This window comes from Propithecus coquereli, unplaced genomic scaffold (assembly GCF_000956105.1).
Source record: "Propithecus coquereli isolate 6110/MARCELLA unplaced genomic scaffold, Pcoq_1.0 Scaffold12, whole genome shotgun sequence".
Taxonomy (NCBI): Eukaryota; Metazoa; Chordata; class Mammalia; order Primates; family Indriidae; genus Propithecus; species Propithecus coquereli.
The window spans coordinates 4,125,492-4,145,626 of record NW_012136080.1 but is presented as its reverse complement, the minus strand read 5'-3'; the positions used below and the strand labels follow the sequence as shown (position 1 = coordinate 4,145,626).

Here is a 20,135-nt window from a genome sequence, read left to right as displayed (position 1 = left end):
TAACAAAATGAATCTATCCCTATAACAGAATGTATACATATTCATCCAATATTTAATTCCTAAAACTCCAGGGAAAACTAGTATCAAAATTTAATGTTTTATTTCAAAATGTTTACTGTAATTCCCAATTTACCTCCCAAATCCATACCCTCAAAAGTTTCCCAGCTACAGGCTTTCTTGTCCCTGGGTCAGACTTTATTCTCTCCTCCTTGGTTGCAATTCAGAATGCAACATCCAACTTTCCTAACCACATCCACTGAAAAAAGCAAAAGTTAACAACAAAACACCCAACCTCGGATCTCTAATGAGCTAAGCATTTCTTACGTCTTAGAATATTTTACAAAAATGAACATGTGGTACAAAGAACTTAATAAATGACCATCAATCTATTTGGGCAAATTTATGATAAGAAAGGGTAACAGAAATAAAGGTATGAGTTGTAAATCAAACCACATGGCCACTTACGGAATTTCTGCAGCTGGAGAAAACCTTACAAATATTATCAAAGAAAACATTTTTGCACCAAAACGTAAGTATTCGTTTTAAAATCAATACTTACTTTAAAATTTATCATTGGGCAAGGACACAGGCTAAGCAAGTCAGGACTTTTGGGTCAGTCAGTAACCACCATCTATCTTGACATTTATCTCTAGGGACACTGGCTCCTTCATTTGTCAGAGGAGGAGCCTGGGAAGGATAATCCCTTCTAGTTCTAAGAATCCAACTCCAAATGAACATTAGTTTAGCAAGAGTCAGACAATCCTCCTAAGAGCATTGGAGGCAGAGCTTGTCAAACACCCCAGGCAAATTCTCAGTGGCTTCCTAGTCTCATTCCTCTAACCTCTACTCTGCAAAGGGAGTCTCCTTGCCCACCGGGGTGCTTTCTGCTAAGCAAAATATTTAGAGACCCTATAGCCATACTTGCTACTGGTTTATTGTTATCATATGAAACAAAACAAAACCTTTAATGTACAGTAAAATGTGGATGTTGAATTATATGCTAAAAGTTCTCACGTGAATCAATTAACACTCTGTGGGGGAAGTAAAGCCTGTAACACTTAGCATTTCTTGGTGTTAGGTCCCATTTTACAGAAGGCTGAGGCAGTATTTATTTGCTAGCTTTTTCACGGTAACATCTCCATCACCAAATCTCAACCACAAAAGAGAGAAAGAGTAGTCTTGTCAAACTCAGCATATATTTGGGGCATAGGTTTTAAGGAGCCTGTATCTCTCATCTTGAATAACTTTGGACAGTAAAAAAAATAAAGAAGCATACAGAAAATTTCACATTGAAAACATTCTGAATATCAGATTCATGTATTCACTCTAGAGAAAGAAACAGATGATGCACAAAATATAAAACTCCTTAATTTTTTCATATTATTAAATATAAATTAATTTCAAATATTTGCTGCCACTGCTAAATTGCGCATAATTTTTTTCAAAAGATTTTTTTAAAGAAAGGAAGACTATAATCATAACTGATGTTGAAATTACAGCCTAGTCCCATCACTTAATGATTACAGTGGGGTCTCCAGCTACACAAGGTCATGTGTTCTTCTGAAGACCTCTACAGAAATTCACCAATGTATGATTCTAAAACCAAGTCCCGAATTTCATTTTGTCATTCTATTTAATGTTATAATTGTCTGTATTCAATTCATTTTCCATGATAACATTAAGTAAATTCACAATTATATTTATAAGCTACAGTAAGGTGGAGTTTATTGGCTGAATGTTGATGTCATTTAGCAATTAGTTCTCACTGACTATATCAATAAATATTTGTACTATTATCCTCTCCTCCAGCTCACAGTGAATGCCTTAAGTCTTTGAATTTACTTCCAAAATCAATGCGACACTTAGTAACATGAAGGTACCTGGGAGATTCCTATACTGGGTATTTATATTATACTTTAACTGACCAGAAAAAAAAAAGAAAAGTTTATTTCTATGTCATTTCAAATTTCCAAATACCCGTAACCAAATAACATGTTACCGGGAGTTGTCTACAAAACACACAAGTCCCAGAAGAGTTGCCTTGCTTTATTATATCATCCTATTGATTTAACTGTGTTTAATTAATTTAAATTACTTTTATTCAATGGTTATAAATTCATAACCTCTCTATTCCAAGTGTGAGAGAGAAAAGGAGATTAGCTAAAAGTATAACTGAAATGACAAAAAGGTTTGCCCTGAATTGCAAAAAATGGACACAACAGAGAATATTTAACCTGTGGCTATAGCTTCCCTTAGAAAAATACAGAAAGCCATTAATTATAAACTTGATTCATTTTCTTCATTCCTAAAATTGCTAAAGCAAACATCAAAGTAAAAATGTTGGACTGTAATATAGTAAACCTGAAATGCATGGAGTTTCTATGAAACAGTGGCACAAAAGCCCACGAGTTTCCTTTCAAAGGTACCCAGTAATCTTCATGAGCCTCACCTTAGAAATACATTTTAAGAATATCTACTACTCAAAATATAGCAGAAATACATTTTGAGAATCTCTCAATTGTAGAAATGTTTATAGCAAAGACATCCAGTTCATGTTCAAATGACTGACAGACTAATGCTCAGAATTACATTCAAAACTTAAGAGAAAACTAAAAATTTAGTACAAATCTAGTCAGACCAGCACTACAATCACACTGTATCATGGAAAAATGGCTTTGGGCACTGAGGGGGCAGCACTGTAACACATTTACATGGCATCCGCATAAGCAGCCCATTAGAGCACGTTCACAGCATCCGTTTTCTTTCTCTTTTATTTGAAATCAGCTGAGCTTTATCGAAAACGGTGTTTGGTTTTAAATTTAGGAACAGGTAGGCAGTCTCTATGTAGAGTTTTAGTTGCCCTCCACCAAAATTCATTCTAAAAAACCTAGAACAATTATAATAAACCTGTGTCTCATTTCAAAAATCTCTGATGGTATGACAGGCATCTCAGAGGAAAAAGATAAGATTCCACTTTAAAAAAAGAAAAGAGAACCAATGCCACAAAACTGGTTACAAAATCCTAACAAACAATAACTATTCAACCTTTAGTGATGGCTAAGAGATTAGTTTTATAATTATTTTTACTAAACACTTTTCGATTTTTTGGGTAATGAATAAAGTGTCCAAGAGCTGTACTCTTTTTTATTAGATAGCATAGCTCACCGAAGCTTTGTGGAAGTAGAAACACCTTGACTCTTTCTTAAATAAGGGCATTCAGGAGAACGTAGCTACCACGCTCAGAACACTCAAACGAGGGGTATAAAACTAGCCAGTGAGTCTTCTGCTGAACTACTTTCCCTGTAAACAGTCCTTTGGCTCTTCCCCCGAGGGAGAAAAGTATATAGGTTCTGTTCAGAATGAATCAGGCATATTTTCGAAGGTCACACCAGTGGTCAAGTCATTATGCATTTTTGGGAGATTCCTGCTTCAGATACCAGTTCCATTAAACTAGGGAGCCCCATCAAACCTCGAATCCGGGCTGCCCACGATGCCGTCTTATTTATTACATGCTATGCTAAGTACCTGTGAAAGGGGGCACTCCTTGGCCAACGAACTCTGATTCATATCTTTCAGTAAGTCCTTCAGAGCATTCCTCACTGTGGTGTGCGACCATTGTTCGGGAGGCAAGTCTTCTAGTTTGGGGCAACTATTGGAGACATAGATTAGAAAGGGGATTATTACAAGATTGCATCCCGCTGCAGAACATTCCTTTAAGACAGACAGATTTCATTTTGCGCATCAAACAGATGCATCTGGAGATTGCTCTCGGTCTCCTGATTGTTCCGATTAGTTAATTACTTTATACAACACATCTGCTGTATCGATGCATGAATTATACATCAGCTGCCTGTGGTGGCTATTTTTTCATGTTACTTCTACCTTCCTGCTCTGATGCGCTTGGGAAGACAATTTAAGGTGTACTGCTTTCTCACGAGCCATCGTGAAAAGCATTAACGTATTAACTGATTTCCTTTCACTACTCCGTTCATACGAATTAAAATGGTAACAAAACATATAAATAAATACGATCGTGGCAAGAGTGAATAAGACATTCTTTCAGAAAATGTACACAGATGGCAATGTTCATGATATGCAAAAATATTTTTTTCTTAAGTAAACTTTATGTAAAATGCCTTCTTGTAATGCATTATTTAATTGACTAAATGTAAAAAGTCTTATATTTTGATAACCTGCATAAACCTACAAATTTGGGGTAGGGGAGTTGCTTTTAAATTATACATTAAAAGCAGAAGGGATAAGGTAACAAAATTGATTTGGATTAATCTTTCCGAAACACAGGGTAAATAAAAATTGAAGGCTGACCAGAGGTGCTTTATTTCAAACGACCAGGTAAGAAGAACATTTTGCATAGAGTTGCTGTCTTGACTCACCTGTGTAACTGAATTTTCAATGTGACCACATGATACACGTCTTGAAGCATGTCTGCTACTGTAGCATCAGGGGCATCTGTCACATAAGACAGTGGAACTGGATTCCACTTTCCAACCTGGATTAGCCCTATTCCAGATACAGAGAATATGTCACTAAATATTTTACCCTCAGATAAATATATCTAGTAGAAGGGTTTTTTTTTTTTTTCTATTGCCCCCACCACAAGCAATATTGTTATTTCTGTTTGAATGATTCCCTTCCCTCTAAAAGGCAGGTCAATGAAAATATTCACAGCTTAGCTTTCCAAATTGTGAAATTATGTAAATGACTGTAGGGTTGTTTATTATTTTGGAAATAAAACCCCATCAATAAATCCTATGCATAAGGCCACATTTTCCTAACTTACAGGAAGTTCTAATAAGACATAGCTGAACCAGTTCTAAATGGCTTTACGATTTAGATAAGATTCTCTATTGCAGTGGGAATCAGCATTGAAAAATACTTTACAGCCCATAAAACCATCAGAAACAGAATAAAAGAAACAGAACTAGATATTCAGTCATAAATGCAAATTGACTCTCAACAGTCCATCTGCTCAAATACGCTCCTCACTTCCTTGTGGGTCCTCAGTGGAGCAGATTATTAAGGTCAATAAGCATACTAATGATTCAGCTGAAGTAATTTAAAAAAAAAATCTACCTCGACATTCCACATGAGCAAAATGTGTGTTAACTAAACCAAACTGAATTAAGCCAATTTTTTAAAGCCACAGTCTATAAGGAACCAATGTAATACACAGGCTACAGTTCTTTGAATAAAAACATTCAGTGCTTTCTCTGCAAGGTAAACAAAGAATGCCAAGCAATTTTTCCAACCCCACATATGCATTATTTACCTTTGGCCTGGGCAGCAGAGCTATGTGAATAACCTAGAGACAGCAATGCCATTTCTATCAGCTGGTTGAAAAGCATATCCTTTCTCACCAACACAAATTCCGCATGTTCCTCCTTGCAATCATATTCAATGGCGTTTTCATAATGTTCTACCACACAGAAAACTGGTAGCATGGTTCCTATCAAAAAGATAGAGAAAAAGATATGGAAAACCAACAACCTTCAGAAATACAAACTAACCCATGAAAATAAATCTTCACAAGAGTGAGATAAGGGGAGACTATGTTTCCAAGGCAGACTGGGTATAGAAATACAGGGACACAAACATATACATTATTTTTTTATTTTATACAGTTCTAAAAGAAATACTTAAATAGAGTATGAACTTGGTCCTAGGGTAACTTGGGCTCTGCTCTAATATTGACAGTGCATGTCCCAAAAGCAATGAAAACAGAATTGCCTCTCTGATCAAATAAGGCTGACGAGAGAGAAACAAGTGAGTCTTCTCTGATTTGCTGTGAGTAGTATGCAGTATGCAAACATAACTCACTACAGTTGTCTTAAGAACCCACCTTCCTGCTGCCTATACGATCTTGTTAATAATAAACTTTTCTTGTTTGTGTCCAAACAATTTATATTTGCCTATAAAATTATCATTTTCTTACTTTTTTAGATATTTACTCTAATTGGTTCCATAAAAGAAACATAAAACTTAACCAAACTGATGCCCATAATAATTTCAGTATGTACATAATGTAGATAAATAACATTTGGGTTTGTGACTACTCATTTAATCTACTTGACTAAAGAGGTATCACAGGAACCTTAAGTCTTTAAAATCAACAATCATTGTTACAGTAAATGGGATAAAAATGAGAGAGAAAAGGAAAGTGGCCTCATCAGGACATACTAGGATAAAGGAATCTGTATAGATTTGACGTGTTCTCTCTTTATTTACTTTAATCCAACATAATAACTCAGTAGCTAGATGATTAATAAGCACAAGCCACACCACAATTAGAAAGAGGCTTCTTTCAGAAACCGAAATCACGGAATGCTGTGGTATTCAAGGTGTTTACGCAGCGCACTGTGAGATTTCTAATGATAACAGAAAAGGGTTAAAAGCAGATGCATCTGTATCGTACTATGGCAAACTGCCAGGAGGGTATCATCTTTAGCATAAATGATGACAAGGGTTACTTTAACAGGGCACCCAGGATCCCCAATTAGTCCTACAACATTAATGCCTCTATAAGCTCCGTCCTCTGGATTCACAGAATCCTAACAACTTCTGAAGATGTCTAGTGCATACCAACCGTAGCTAAAAATCAGGATTTCCTACTGATACCAGAGAGGACCTTTAAAAATTCTCTATTTGCTTGTTTCTGGTGAACAAAAGCTGACAATAAAACAGCTACATTTTTCTACATGTGTGTCTTCACCAAAGCTTCAGTGAACTGTTCACAAGAGATTCTAGCTCTGACAAATAAACCCCTTTAGGTTTACTTAGAAAAGCTCACAAACTCATTCAGAGGTACCAACAGGCTAGGCATGAAAAACAAGCCGCAGAGCTTGCCAATATTTTTGTCATTCATTCAGCTGTTTTATACCAGAGAGAGAGCCCGTCAGGGATCAGAAGACGACTTGGGGAGACCATAGCAAAAACAGCAATATGCAAACTGGTGATTTCTTCCTTGGCTTGAAGATATTTTGGCAAAATTTCCTAAACGAATAAAAAACATTCAACCCCCTTTTCTTAGTAGTTCTTTCTCATCTCAGCCACAATTTTTATCTAGCACCTGTCAAACACAAACCATGCACATAAAACATAAGATGAAAAAAAAAAAAAAAACCCCGACCAAAAGGCTTTAGTAGTTTTGTTGTTTGGAGTAAGCAGAGGCCCTTTTACAATTAAACTGCATTTTTAGAATAAGTCACTATGAACACAATACATGAAATTAAAAAAAAAAAAAAGCATTTGAGCAGGAAGTGAAATTACTGTACTTTGGTTCCTCCTCCCCCATCTTGATGTCTTCAAAGAGTTGGGTTAGTACAACAAAAACATACACATTGATTTTTCCCCTTATAGGATGAAACAGATGTGTTCTACTATATGTTGCTCCTTGGACCTGTGAAATAACTCTAGGTTTTTCAAAGTATTGAAATACATTGGATTTATTTTGGACTTTATCGATCAAATTTAGAGGTAGTCTAAAGGTAACAAAGGCGGTTATAAAGTAACAACTGTATCATTACAAATCTAGCTGCTACATCTTCTAGCAAACTGTTGCCGGCTGCCCTCCTCTTACTAAGAGTAATGCTGAACAGGAGCCTTCTCTGAACTGTCTGATTATTCCTGCTAGTGTTTGGCGAGACTTCCAACTACAGCAACTTCATAACCTTCCAGCATTTAAAGGGGGAGAGCACTGGTCACTGCTGAATGCTAAAAATATCACATGATTTAAACCTGAAGGCAGTCTTAGAAGCTTTTGCTGAAGGTTTATGAGCCTGTGTAAACAGCACGTCTGCCATAAGGAGCAGAGAAGTCTGTAGAATCCTTGTCTAAAACTGTCCTGGCATTAAAGTTTGCTGTGCAAATATCACATAATACCAGAGACAGCTGAAATCTCCTATTTAGGAATTTATGGAACTTATATGTTTGCAGGCGTCAGAAAGTCTTTTTTATAGAGCCCCAGTGCTTCACAGTACAATATTAATGCACTCTGTTTGAAAAGCCATAATAAATTATATTTTTAATGCTCTTATCCTGGCTTTCTTAAGATGCATACATTCTTGGCAAACAATCAATAAATAGGGTAATCATGAGTAGAGGCCAAAGAATTTGCTGAAGTGCTGTTTTTCCATTTTTAATAGATAAAGATCTAACAATACGGACTGCTGTGTCTGTTCATTTCAGGATCAATATATTCTTTGTTTTCGCCAAACCAAGGAAAAAATAAATGATTGTATGATAAATGTTATGCATCAAACACAATGAAATTCCTCTGCCTTCTAACTTTATCTACTTAATATTCTTGGTCGCTAAAATATGGCATTTTTACCCATTGCTTAGCAAATGTAAGGCAAATCTGATTCCTATAAATGTTATTCAGAGACAAAATAAAGCCCCTTATGAGGCACATGCATTATACACAGGATAGGCATTGCTTTACAAAACGACAGCGTCAAACACAAAGTTGTTAAACTTCATCAATTTAATATTGGTAGAAAAAAGTCACACAGTTACACATTTTCCTCTTATAAACTTGCCTAAATCCGCCCTTCCTTCCTTTATTAAAAATATCCAATTATAGCAAAAATTAAAACTACACTCATATTTTTCACTGTTAGCTGATAAATTTGTCCTTAAGAAAATAAACCACAAAAAAATGACATTACAACACTTCTGTATCATTTTATATAAGATTTCCATAATCTCTGAAACTGACTACCACCTAATAATCTCACGAAAAAGGCTAGGGCATTTCTCAAACAATCTAAATGTCTTACTCTTAATCAGGGTGAGTTTAAGCAACAGCCACCTCCATTATCTTCTACTACAATAATACCTTATGAATGGACCCTTACATAAAGTAAGACCATTATACTTAATTCAGTCCTTATTTTCCAAAATATCCAATGAGTCCGGTCTATAGCAAAGATGCTCCACCCAAGCATGAAGTCTATACTTTCAAAATGTCATTGATACTAACAACTTAGAATGTAACTAATTTCAGATCAAAAAGAGAATCAAGGAAAAGAATACACAAATCATGTTCTGCCACTCCACCCTCACACAATGTGGCCTTAGGCTTGCAGCTTTCCAGGATTTGGCTCAGAAGTATTTACCTTTCCTAAGGTTGGTTTTCATCAGATGGCCCGAGTGTTTTAAAGGCACTCCCTGCATTTTTGCACCTGTACTCCCAAGCCTTCCTCTTCCTAGCGGGCTCCCATTCTGCTCCAGGCGGGCAATCTTGGCTGGTGGACCCTTCGGATCGCTCACATTGTTAGACATTTCTGAATGTTCTTTCCCCTGAGTTGCCTCGTTCAAATGATCCATACTCAGTCACTGTCTAAAGATCACCTGCCAGAATTTAAAAAGAAGACGACATGTTATAATTGGGTGGGGATCCATATCTATATATGTGTCCCTTGTAAATGTTTTATCTCCAGATATCTTTCCACAAATATATTTGTAAAATTGCATACCTAGATATAATACAGATGTTACAATATTTCTAGATAGGAGCACTATATTTTTATTCAAATTAACAGAACTTATGAAAACTGTACCAACACACATGAATAAAAAGGTGATTTTTCATCTACAAACAAAACAAAGTGGGGAGAAATGGGGTTACTTTTAGAACAAGAATTACCACAAGTATAGCTAAAAAGAAAATAACAAATTATATTTATGTATCCCCATTTTTAAAAATTAGAAACTCATTATAGACTACAATAGTAACATTTTAATAAAGGATGAAAAGATTATCAGAGCCCAAAATACTAGTTAAATGCAATGGATGTGTTTACATTTTTACATATATTTTAATTCTTATGAGAAAAAATACATAAAACATCTCAAATGAAGGTAGCAAACATCTACCTGCTTTTTAAATTCCATTGGCTTTCTTAAGTTAATGCACAGAAAAAGTTTTCTACTATCAAAGTTTCAAGAGTTATGTGTTCAGTCAAAGATCTAGTCAAGTCTTGGGTCAAACATGTGATTGGATCATTTCACTCCAAGCAAACAGGAAGAAGTGGAGGGTTTCTTCAAACATCTCAGTTGCTGAGGCATTACAACTCATGTGTTTTAGAGTTAATATTTAGGTGTCCACTAAATAGCAAAAAATTCATACATACTTTGTGATATGCACATTAGGTTGAAGTGTCAGGCTCACTTTTACAAAGAAATCTTGGTGATACTGCTAAAACACAATCTCCAGTACTCAAAAATAATCTTAGTATGCAATTAAGTTAACATGGTAATTAACTTCAGAAAAAATTATTTTCATTTATATTATATACTAGACATTAGTTGTCATACTGTTTATAATAAAGCAATTAGTACAATATCAAAGTCACTTCTAAAATACAGTTTTAACTAGAACTGATAAGAACAAGTAAGAATTATTTTATGAACTTTCATAGTACTTCAGATATTGAGCTTACCAAACTAAGGGGATCATATTTAAAAAAAAACAGAGAAAATATGATAATTACCATTTCTTCCAGTTGCCTAGTAATTTGACATAGCTTGTATTTTTAAAAAATTGTTGTACCAAATCTGGGTTTGGATTTATTAAAAGCCTGTTTGTAATAGCACGGCTTTTCTGTAAACACTTTTTTCTTCTGTTTAACCATAGACTACTTTTTTCCATATAATCAAGAAAAGAGAGGTAGCAATGTTAAATCCGGAGGTTTAAAAGCAACCTTAAGAATGCCAACTGAAGAACTATAAAGTTTGAGAAATAATAATGGCTATTTATCTTTGTACTCCAGAGTGGCACACTGAGAACTAAAGGTTTACCGCTGATCGAGGTCCCATCTGTTTTTGGTTATGAGGTTCATTAACAATAAATGTGCCTTTTTTTAACCACTTTTTATCAAGACTACTCTTTTCCATTATATTAAACTACAGTGTAAAGCCAAAATTAGAGAGCAATGATTATTAACTCATTCAAAACACTCTTTACAATGTTTCATGTGGATTATAATACAGAGCTGCTTTTTCTGAAATTGGTTGCTTTATCCTAGAGCAGAAATGAATTTTAAAACATACGATTTGAAAAGAAAATCTTTAACCCTTGGAGCAATTTAAGAGGAAAAAAAAGGAGGAAAAAAGTAAACCACAGCATCAAAGTTAATGCTATAAAACATATTAAGTGATCATGAGGCTTAACAGCACTATAAACTGTACAGCAAATTAAAGAGTGGTAGATATAATTTAGTTAATGTATTGACAATCAAAATATCATATAGGTCATGCAAAATTGTCCTTTGAATACCCACTTATAAGCATCTATTAAACACTAAGTCATCCCGTAAAAAGCTTTACATTATAAAGCAAAATTACATGCACATGAAACACCCAATTTCCTCATTTAAACTCCATGCCCAAGGCTAAAGTTCACCAAACCTCAGTTTGGGATTGAAAAGAGCAACCTTCAACAGGCCTGCCTGGACTGACAGCAGCGGGAACTAACTATGGTCTCAACACACGCCAGCTGAAGAGTTTCTTTTGAGTTACACATGTTAAAACCCATTTTAGTGTAACGTCTGGTTGGCATACAGAATACAAGCTAGTTTCTAAAAATCCCATTTTCCTGCCCATAAACTAAGACCATATACGATAATTACTGAATAAAACAGTGAACTCAGTCACAGCAATTATTTCCTTTAAAAAGAAAGAAAGAAAAGCACAAAATTTCGGCTTCGAGAACCTATTTTTTGCAATGTGGGATCCTTTTCAATGAGTTCCTAGCTGGATCGCCTCCCTCGCCCCCACAGAACCCTATAATCACATTTTAAGATTGTGCCCTTATCCATTCCATATGGCCGGCACGATCCAGGCCAAGCTTTCACTGTGACCTTTTAAAGAGACAAAGAAGCAAAGTACTATCTAGAAACAGAAACACTGCAGTTTTACTGAGTGAAATTAGCAAAACCGACCTGAAACTCACCACTTCAAAACTTGACAGCATATAAATAACAAAAACAAAGGAGATTTCCTTTGCAGCCCGGTTCTTGAAGAGAAGTTCAAGACTGATGTTTTCTATGTCCTTTTTTTTTAAATTAAAAAAAAAAAAAAAAAGCAGCAGACCTGAAGGCGACTTCCCCTGAAATTGTATTATTTTCCCTTCCCCTACCCCCGCCCCCCTAAGCGGGGGAAGGGCAGAAATAAACGTCTAGAAGAGTAGCCATGGGAGAGGGGGCTTAAAAAAAAAAAAATCACAATTCGAGAAACAACATATATGGGTTTGTAAAATGTCTAACCTCAGAGAACGGGGTTTTCGATGGGGAGGAGGGGAGAGTGGGAAGCCGGGAGGAGGAAGAAGATAAAATTGATCTGACAAGTGATTCGTTGGGGGGAAATCGTAAAAACAAAGCAAAACCCGTTATGAGCTGTACACTGTGGTGGTGCTGGGGAAGCGAGGTGGTGACTGAGGATTCTCTTAAAAAGAAAAAAAAAAATCACTGCGGACAAGGTCTCCAAAAAGGAAATAAAAAGGTCCGCTCGCCTCCCTCCCTCCCTGCTGCTCGCTCGGGTTCTTCGGTGTGAGGACAGAAAGTCTACTTCTGACTGTCACTTGCAATATTATTCTCCAGTAACCCCGGAGAACGCAGAGAGGGGAAGGCCACCTCGCCTCCCTTCCAATCACCCCCACCCCCTCCCCAACAATTGCGACTAATATTAACAAACCTTAAACTTTTCCCCACAGCCTCGCACCCCTAACGAGGGCATCTACCGGGGGACAGCGAGGGTGGGGAGCAGAGAGTCGCGAAAAAAGCCCCGCAAAGGCACTAAAATGCCACTTTTGATTCCGCCCTCGCTGACAACAGCCCCAAGGACCCTCTCCCTGCCCATTGACGCAGGGCTGAGCGTCGGGGGTCCCAGTGAGTGAGGGAGAAAGAGGGATTGGGGGGAGGGGGCGAGGAAGAGCAGAAGGCACCCCCAGCCACCTCTACCGCCTCGGCAGCGACAAACTCCCCGCCCCCTCCCCCCAAAAGTCGCCAAGCTCTCACTCGGCCGGAGTCCGAGGTAAACAACGAGCACCACAATGGCACTAGGACTTGGGGAAAAAAGCAACCCAGAAACCCCAACGAAACTGCTCAGGAGTTTCCCGAAATGAGAGAGGGGGGTGGAAAGCGTCCTCCGGAGTCGCCCTGGCTTTATGCTGGGTCCCCGGGCAGGCTAGAGGGCGGCTGTTGCTGTTGTTGTTGTGACGAGGCCGGTTGTTGCTGGGTGGCACAGGGAGAGGTGTGTGTCTGTTTGTGTGTGTGTGTGCGTGCGTGTGAGCGCGAGTCCCCGGACGGGGCTGTTTCTCTCTCTCTCCCCCTCGCTCGCTCTCCCCCTCGCTGCCGTCTCTGCCCCCATTAAATTATTAGTTGACTCATCCCGGCCGCTGTCGCCGCCGCCGCCGTGCCCAGCTCGGCTCCGCGCGTCCGCCCGAGCTGCAGCCCTCTACGCCGCCGCTCCTGCTGCTGCTGTTGCCGCCGCTGCCGCCGCCGCTGTGGGTGCCTCTTCTTCCTCCTCCTCATTTTAATACAAAATCACCCCGCTCGCAGCCCCAGCCCCGAGCACGCAGCCTCCTCCCGGCCGCCCGCCGCCGCCCGCAGCCTTCCCCAGCGGGGCCGGCTCATCCGCCGCGTCCGGGGAACGGGAGCGAGCGAGAAAGTGGCGGCGGCGGCGGCGGCGGAGGGGGAGGGAGAGGAGGAGGAAGGGGGTGCGGAGCAGAGGAGGAAGGCGACGGGGGGGGAGGTGCAGGGTGCACGGAGAAGGCGGAAAAGGGATGGGGATTAAAACCCGGGCTGGAGGGCCGGGATTGGGGGAGGGGGCGGGGGCGGCGAGTTAAAAAGCCGAAAGACAAGTAACTAGTGAATGAGTGAGGGAAGGGGGGGAGCGCACGATTTCCGGCCCCGGGCGCGCAAGAATTTGTAATGAGCTTGATTAGAGTGAGGCGGCCCGACATTTATTACACACAATACCCAGAATAACAGGGCGCTGCGCGAGGGCTAGCGCCGGCCGCCGCCAGACGCGCCAGGGAGGGCGCAGAGGGGAGGAGGAGAGGGGGCTTCCCTGGCAGCGGCCGCCGAGCGGGGAGGGGAGCGCGCGCCGCGCGGGCGGCAGGGGCAGGTGTGCGAGTGTGAGCGGGAGGGAGGAGGGGCAGGACTGGCACGAGAGGCGAGGGGAATGAAAGTGATGGGGAGGAGGGGGCGAGGGCCAGGGGGAAAAACTAACCAAACACCCACACACCACAAAAGCCACAAAAAGGAATACGCTGGGAGCGTCGCAGGCGGGCACCCGAGGCGAGGCGGGGGGAGGAGGGAACACCGGCCCCGCGGGACAGGGGCCCAGGCATGCAGGTGACAGGCGCCGGGACTGATGTAGGGAGACTTCAGGAAGTGGCTAACGGGGTAGTCGGAAGGTAGATCTCTCCGGAGAAGCACCGAAGCTGCAGAAACATTTGTAGAGCAATGAAGGCCAGAAGCCTTGAAACGCTCTCCCGAATATTTATCCTCAAAGGAGAGTGTCCCTAAACTATTAAAAGCCAACATTAAAAAGAACTTGGGTAACAGCTTTCTGTACTAGTCAGACTTCGGTTCAAAACGCCCTCACTTCTGAGCCATAGAACACTTTGGAAGAAGAAATACGTGGCCGAGTTAAACAAAATGTGGGTCACTTGAAAAGAGACCTGACTTGTTTTTATAAAGGAAAAGATGCTATCATTCTTAAAATAATTTACACTGGGCAAAACAGAGAAAAGTTTGGGTTGGTAAATACATCTCATGTAGCAATAAATACCTGTGCTGTAATCTAGGGTAAGTTAGCCAGTTAGATAAATAGTCATTAACACATAAGTATGATCCTCTTATTTAGATAATCTATTAAATATAGTTCATATAAAAATAAAGAACATTACAATCTCACCTAAAATAGAAATGTACCATTTATCGTTTAGGTTTTAGTATTACCACTTTGGCACACTGAAGGCAGTTAATCATTAAACAACAAAAAATGTTATGAGTTATTTTTTCAAAATACACTGGTAGGGAAAAGAGAAAAATCAATCAGATAAACATTTTCTTACAGATAAAAAAGCAACAAGTTTGCACAAGTTACCGAGATAAGAGGGAAATATGCAAATTAAGCTCTTTAAAGCTACCAAGACACTCTTAGACACACTGTTTACATTAAAAAAATCGAAGAAAAGCAGAAGGTAAAGTATAGGAAATGATGGCTTCCTGACGTAGGACAAGTTTAGGACAATGAAAACAATGAAAATATACCACCCTAATAGCACCCAAGTTTCACCCACAAACCAGAAAGGTTAGTCAAAATTCGAGGAAGGCAACCTTGAATGTTGGCACACAAATCCAAGCCTTGAGCAAAAGAAAGAACATGTCATAATTAAACACAAAACACAGCATCAAAAATGAGAAATGAAATTTAAGGCAATCTTTAGTAAAAAGCTCAAATGATACTAAATTTTTAAAAGTTTAAATGTGAGAAAATATGGATGAGGCTGTTTTAACTAAAGTATAAGAAATATAATCAATAAGGGAATACACGAACATGGCAAAATGGAGCACTTGTGTCAGAGTACTGTGGATGGAGGTACTTAAAACTTATTTTAAAAAGGTATTTGATATTTAAAAGAAAAACATCTCAATGATTTTTACAATATAAAAGGTTAAATTTGAAATTTCTAATATGGATAGTTTATTAGTTGCTTCAAACTGGTAATGCCTGACATGTTTCCTTGAAATCTGCTTTGTTTTCGGTAGGGACTCTAGCATCATGTTGTACAAATTTGCAAACAATAGCAAAATTTAAAAATAAAGAAAAATTATACTGGACCACAAAAAAAAGTCATGTGCCCATGCAACTCCACCTCATTCTGAATGTTTCAAAAGAAAAAAAGCTGTTATACAAAATTTGAGATAAAAGAACACTAAACAAAGATTATTGAAGGTATCAACATTAAGATACACTGGAATAAAATATTATAAGTATGTTTATCCCGTCATTTTGCACAAATAAATAAGACAAAATGCATCCTGACTACTTTAGCTTGCTAATGATAATGTAACATGGGAAGTAATATAGTAACTTTAAATTTGAATAGTACCTTTTATCCAGGAATCATAAACCTATTCACAAACACAAAATTAAGCATGTGATAAAGACTGACATGGCCTTGGAAAATGATAAACAGAATAAATGAGCATAATGGCATCTAATAATGGCTTTATCATAAAGAATAACAATATAGTACAATTATGAATGTATTAATCACATATACATATTAATTTTTCCCTCAAGCATATTTTCCCCAGAACTATATGATTATAAGAAATGATGTAAGTAAAATGGCACATAGAGGCTTATGCCCTAGTGGTGTACTACACTGATGAACTTAATTACTATATATTATTCACCCCTTTAGGATATTCATTATAGCCACTGAGTACTGGCCACATAAACCCAGTTCAAAATACAGAAGATAAAAAGAAAGATAATTGTCTTAGTCTGTTTTCTGTTGCCTATAACAATACCTGAAACTGGGTAATTTAGAAAGAAAAATTATTTATTTCTTACAGTTATGAAGGCTGAGGTGTTCAAGGTTGAGGGGACTTATCTGGAGAGGGCCTTCTTGCTGGTGGGAACTCTCTGCAGAGTCCGGAGGTGGCACAAGGCATCACATGGCGAGGGGGCTGAATGTGCTAGCTCAGGTCTCTCTTCCTCTTCTTATAAAGCCACCAGTCCTACTCCCATGATAACCCATTAATCCATTAGCCCATTAATCCATTAATCCATGAATGGATTACTCTATTCAGGAGGGCAGAGCCCTCATGACCCAATGACCTCTTAAAGGCCCCACCTCTCAATACTGCTACATTGGGGATTAAATTTCAACATGAGTTTTGGAGGGGACAAATATTCAATCCATAGCAATCGTTAAGAAAATCCCACCTTGATAGCATATCTGAGCATCAACTATCATGGTGAGAGGAAAAAACATCAACTGATTCTACACAGGCATTTTATATTTAACAATAAAGATTCAAGTTAAGCATTGAAAAAAGTTAAAACAAAATAAACTTTATAAACGTTGCTATCAAGAACATAAAATACTGCAACTCAAATACATGAACTATTATTTAACATGTGGACATACATTTAAAACAGAGTACATCCATTTTCTATCACATGAGGAGAAGGCATTATACTGGCTACACACAAGATTTTTTAAAACTTAATGAATGGACTACTGCATGTTTCAGATGGCAATGTATTAAGATAAATATGCAGGCAGATATCCGAAAGCATTAAAACACATTCAGAGTTCTGAATAGCACATACATTTGTAATAAACAGAGAAAGCATTTAGAATTTGAATGCTTTTAAGATATGGCAACTCCGCCAGTGACTATGCTAGCAAAGCAATGCTTACCACCATAACACTTTCTAAGGACATGTTTTTTTTTTTCATCTTTTTTAATTCAAATACAGTTGGCTATCTCGCTACATGTTTAAAGCAGCACAATTTATGTAACATATTGCTCTTTTTGTCATGTCAACTCTTTGTTTTTGGCTTTAGCTGCAGGTGGTGTTTTCCATATATGAATTTCTGGGAATATGGTCTGTGTTGGCCATATAAGGATGTCTATTCGAGCCATATGTTTTGCTGTCATGTGTCTCATTTTGTCTGTCTTGGGTGTCAGGACTGATTTCCATATCGTTTCCTGAATGGACCAAATACCGATTTGTAAGAGCAGGGAGGAAAAACTGGGGCTGCAGCCCAAACAACTTTGTCAAAATATGTATCAGAAAGGAAATGCAATATCCTGTAAACATTTGCACCCTTCTTCTCACGTATTATCTGTGACCAACATCATCACAACTGCATACGGTTTAGGAAAGAATCTACTTGCTCAAGTTCCCAAGTTTGCAGTGTATGTGTGTGCACGCAGCTTAATCAGATTAAGATCCCACGTCTTAAACAGATCCCACGTCTTTGGAGGTCATGGCATGACACATACTAGCTGCCCTACTCTGAAAGATGTGGGTCCTACAGCCAATCTGACCTAGCCTTGAACTTGGTGGGGCGGGGGGAGGAGAGAAGCTGCCTCATGCTTTTCTTGTTAATAATCAGAACTCTGATTAAACTCTCTAATTAATTATACAAGAAGTTCTGGCCCCCATTATATACTTTCATAGCATCCTGTATTTCTCCTTTGTAACAGTCATCACAGTCTTAATCAATCAACAATTTGGATAATTATTGGTGTAATAAATGTGTCCCTTACTAGACTGTAATCCCTATGAGAGCAGAGACTTTGTCTTGCTCACTGGCACATTACCAGGAACTTATACAGTGTCCCTGTGATATTTATATTAACAATAAATAAATGAGAACAAAAAGCTCACAGTTGGCCGGGCGCGGTGGCTCATGCCTGTAATCCTAGCACTCTGGGAGGCCGAGGCAGGCGGATTGTTTGAGCTCAGGAGTTCGAAACCAGCCTGAGCAAGAGTGAGACCCCGTCTCTACTAAAAATAGAAAGAAATTAATCGGACAACTAAAAATACATAGAAAAAATTAGCCGGGCATGGTGGCGCATGCCTGTAGTCCCAGCTACTCGGGAGGCTGAGGCAGAAGGATTGCTTGAGCCCAGGAGTTTGAGGTTGCTGTGAGCTAGGCTGACACCACGGCACTCTAGCCCGGGCAACACAGTGAGATTCTGTCTCAAAAAAAAAAAAAAAAAATTCACAGTGTCACTGGCAACCAATTTCCACTACTAATTGCATTGACAATTTTTTTTTTTACAGATTGTAGGAGGAGGGAACATTGGGAAAGGTGGCTGTATCATTTAAATTTAAATTTAAATCAAATAATATTTACAATTTAATTCCTCAGTCACATTTTTAGTGCTCAATAGCCTCATGTGGCTAGCTGCCATCATAAGGGACAGTGTAGATTATAGAACACTCAACGGTTACAGAAAGTTCCACTGGACAGCGCTTACCTACAGAACTCCTATAAAAGGTGACTAAGGGAATCCAAGATTTGGCCAGGAGGAGTCTTAGAGGTGCTGAATGGATTTCAGACATTCTAATGATGTCTGAATCGAGATAATTTTCCATTTTAGAATTAGCCCGTAGATCTGTAAAGCTTCATGGAATGAGACTTGTCTACTGCTGAATACAAATTTAAGACAACTTTATAGACATGTCTGTACTTGAAAGAGTTCTGTAATACATTTGGAATAATACACATTTACCCCAAAAGCTGCTTTCCATGAACATTTAAGTATTTCATAGGTGAACTTTAAAACCACAGTCATTCCCACCCTTACCTACATTAAATAAGCATACTGCCTTAGAAATGGGCTCTTTTGGAAGCCTTAATGTAGATACCTACTCAAACTAGAAGGGCATCCAGATACCAAACAAATAATAGTGTACTGCAGAAAATGATGGCAAAAGGCTTCAAAATGTTGCAGGGGAGATAAAAAAGTAATGATAATGCACTGTAAATATAGCACTTAAGATTTTTTGCTTTTGTTTTCTTCCCCTAATAAGTTGGGGAAATAAGTTCAGTTACAGCCAGGCTAATAGTAATCAAAAGTTGTTTCCTAATTACTTTGGGGTGATGTAAATACCAGGTGGTGATTTATAACATAGTTTTAATAGACAAAGGTCATTATTATAGCTGAGCAAAAAGAAAGCCAATGTTTACATTAGTTTTGGGAGGTCTGGATAAGGGAAGTGAGCAGCCATTGTAGTTGGTGTCTAGAAACTGATAGGATATCTAGGCCTTTTACCCAGAAACGTTATTGTTTTATTAGCAAAAATTTATTTGAAAAAAAAATTTTAAAGTTACCATTCCTTTCATAGATGTCAGTATGGATCATTTCTTTGACATGGCACAATGATGATAACTCCATCAAAATTGGTACCTCTAGGGCTGGGCGCGGTGGCTCACGCCTGTAATCCTAGCACTCTGGGAAGCCGAGGAGGGCAGATTGTTTGAGCTCAGGAGTTCCAGACCAGCCTGAGCAAGAGTGAGACCCCGTCTCTACTAAAAAAATAGAAAGAAATTATCTGGAAAACTAAAA

General features: G+C 38.5%; 1 protein-coding gene across 4 annotated transcripts in view; it reads right to left on the bottom strand.

Moving 5' to 3' along the window:
• SATB1 (SATB homeobox 1) overlaps positions 1 to 20,135 on the bottom strand; it is a 90,408-nt gene that overhangs the window by 62,189 nt on the left and 8,084 nt on the right. For 2 of the 4 annotated variants that reach the window (XM_012664233.1, XM_012664249.1), the window contains exons 1-5: positions 11,975 to 13,723; positions 9,138 to 9,372; positions 5,291 to 5,467; positions 4,395 to 4,521; positions 3,526 to 3,649 (exon numbers count right to left, since the gene is read on the bottom strand). In XM_012664233.1, the coding sequence (XP_012519687.1) occupies positions 3,526 to 3,649; positions 4,395 to 4,521; positions 5,291 to 5,467; positions 9,138 to 9,348 (639 nt within the window). In that variant the 5' untranslated portion in view covers positions 9,349 to 9,372; positions 11,975 to 13,723. Of the gene's footprint in view, positions 1 to 3,525; positions 3,650 to 4,394; positions 4,522 to 5,290; positions 5,468 to 9,137; positions 9,373 to 11,974; positions 13,724 to 20,135 lie in introns of those variants that run through there. The other 2 variants (XM_012664242.1, XM_012664256.1) reach the window with 2 other exon arrangements.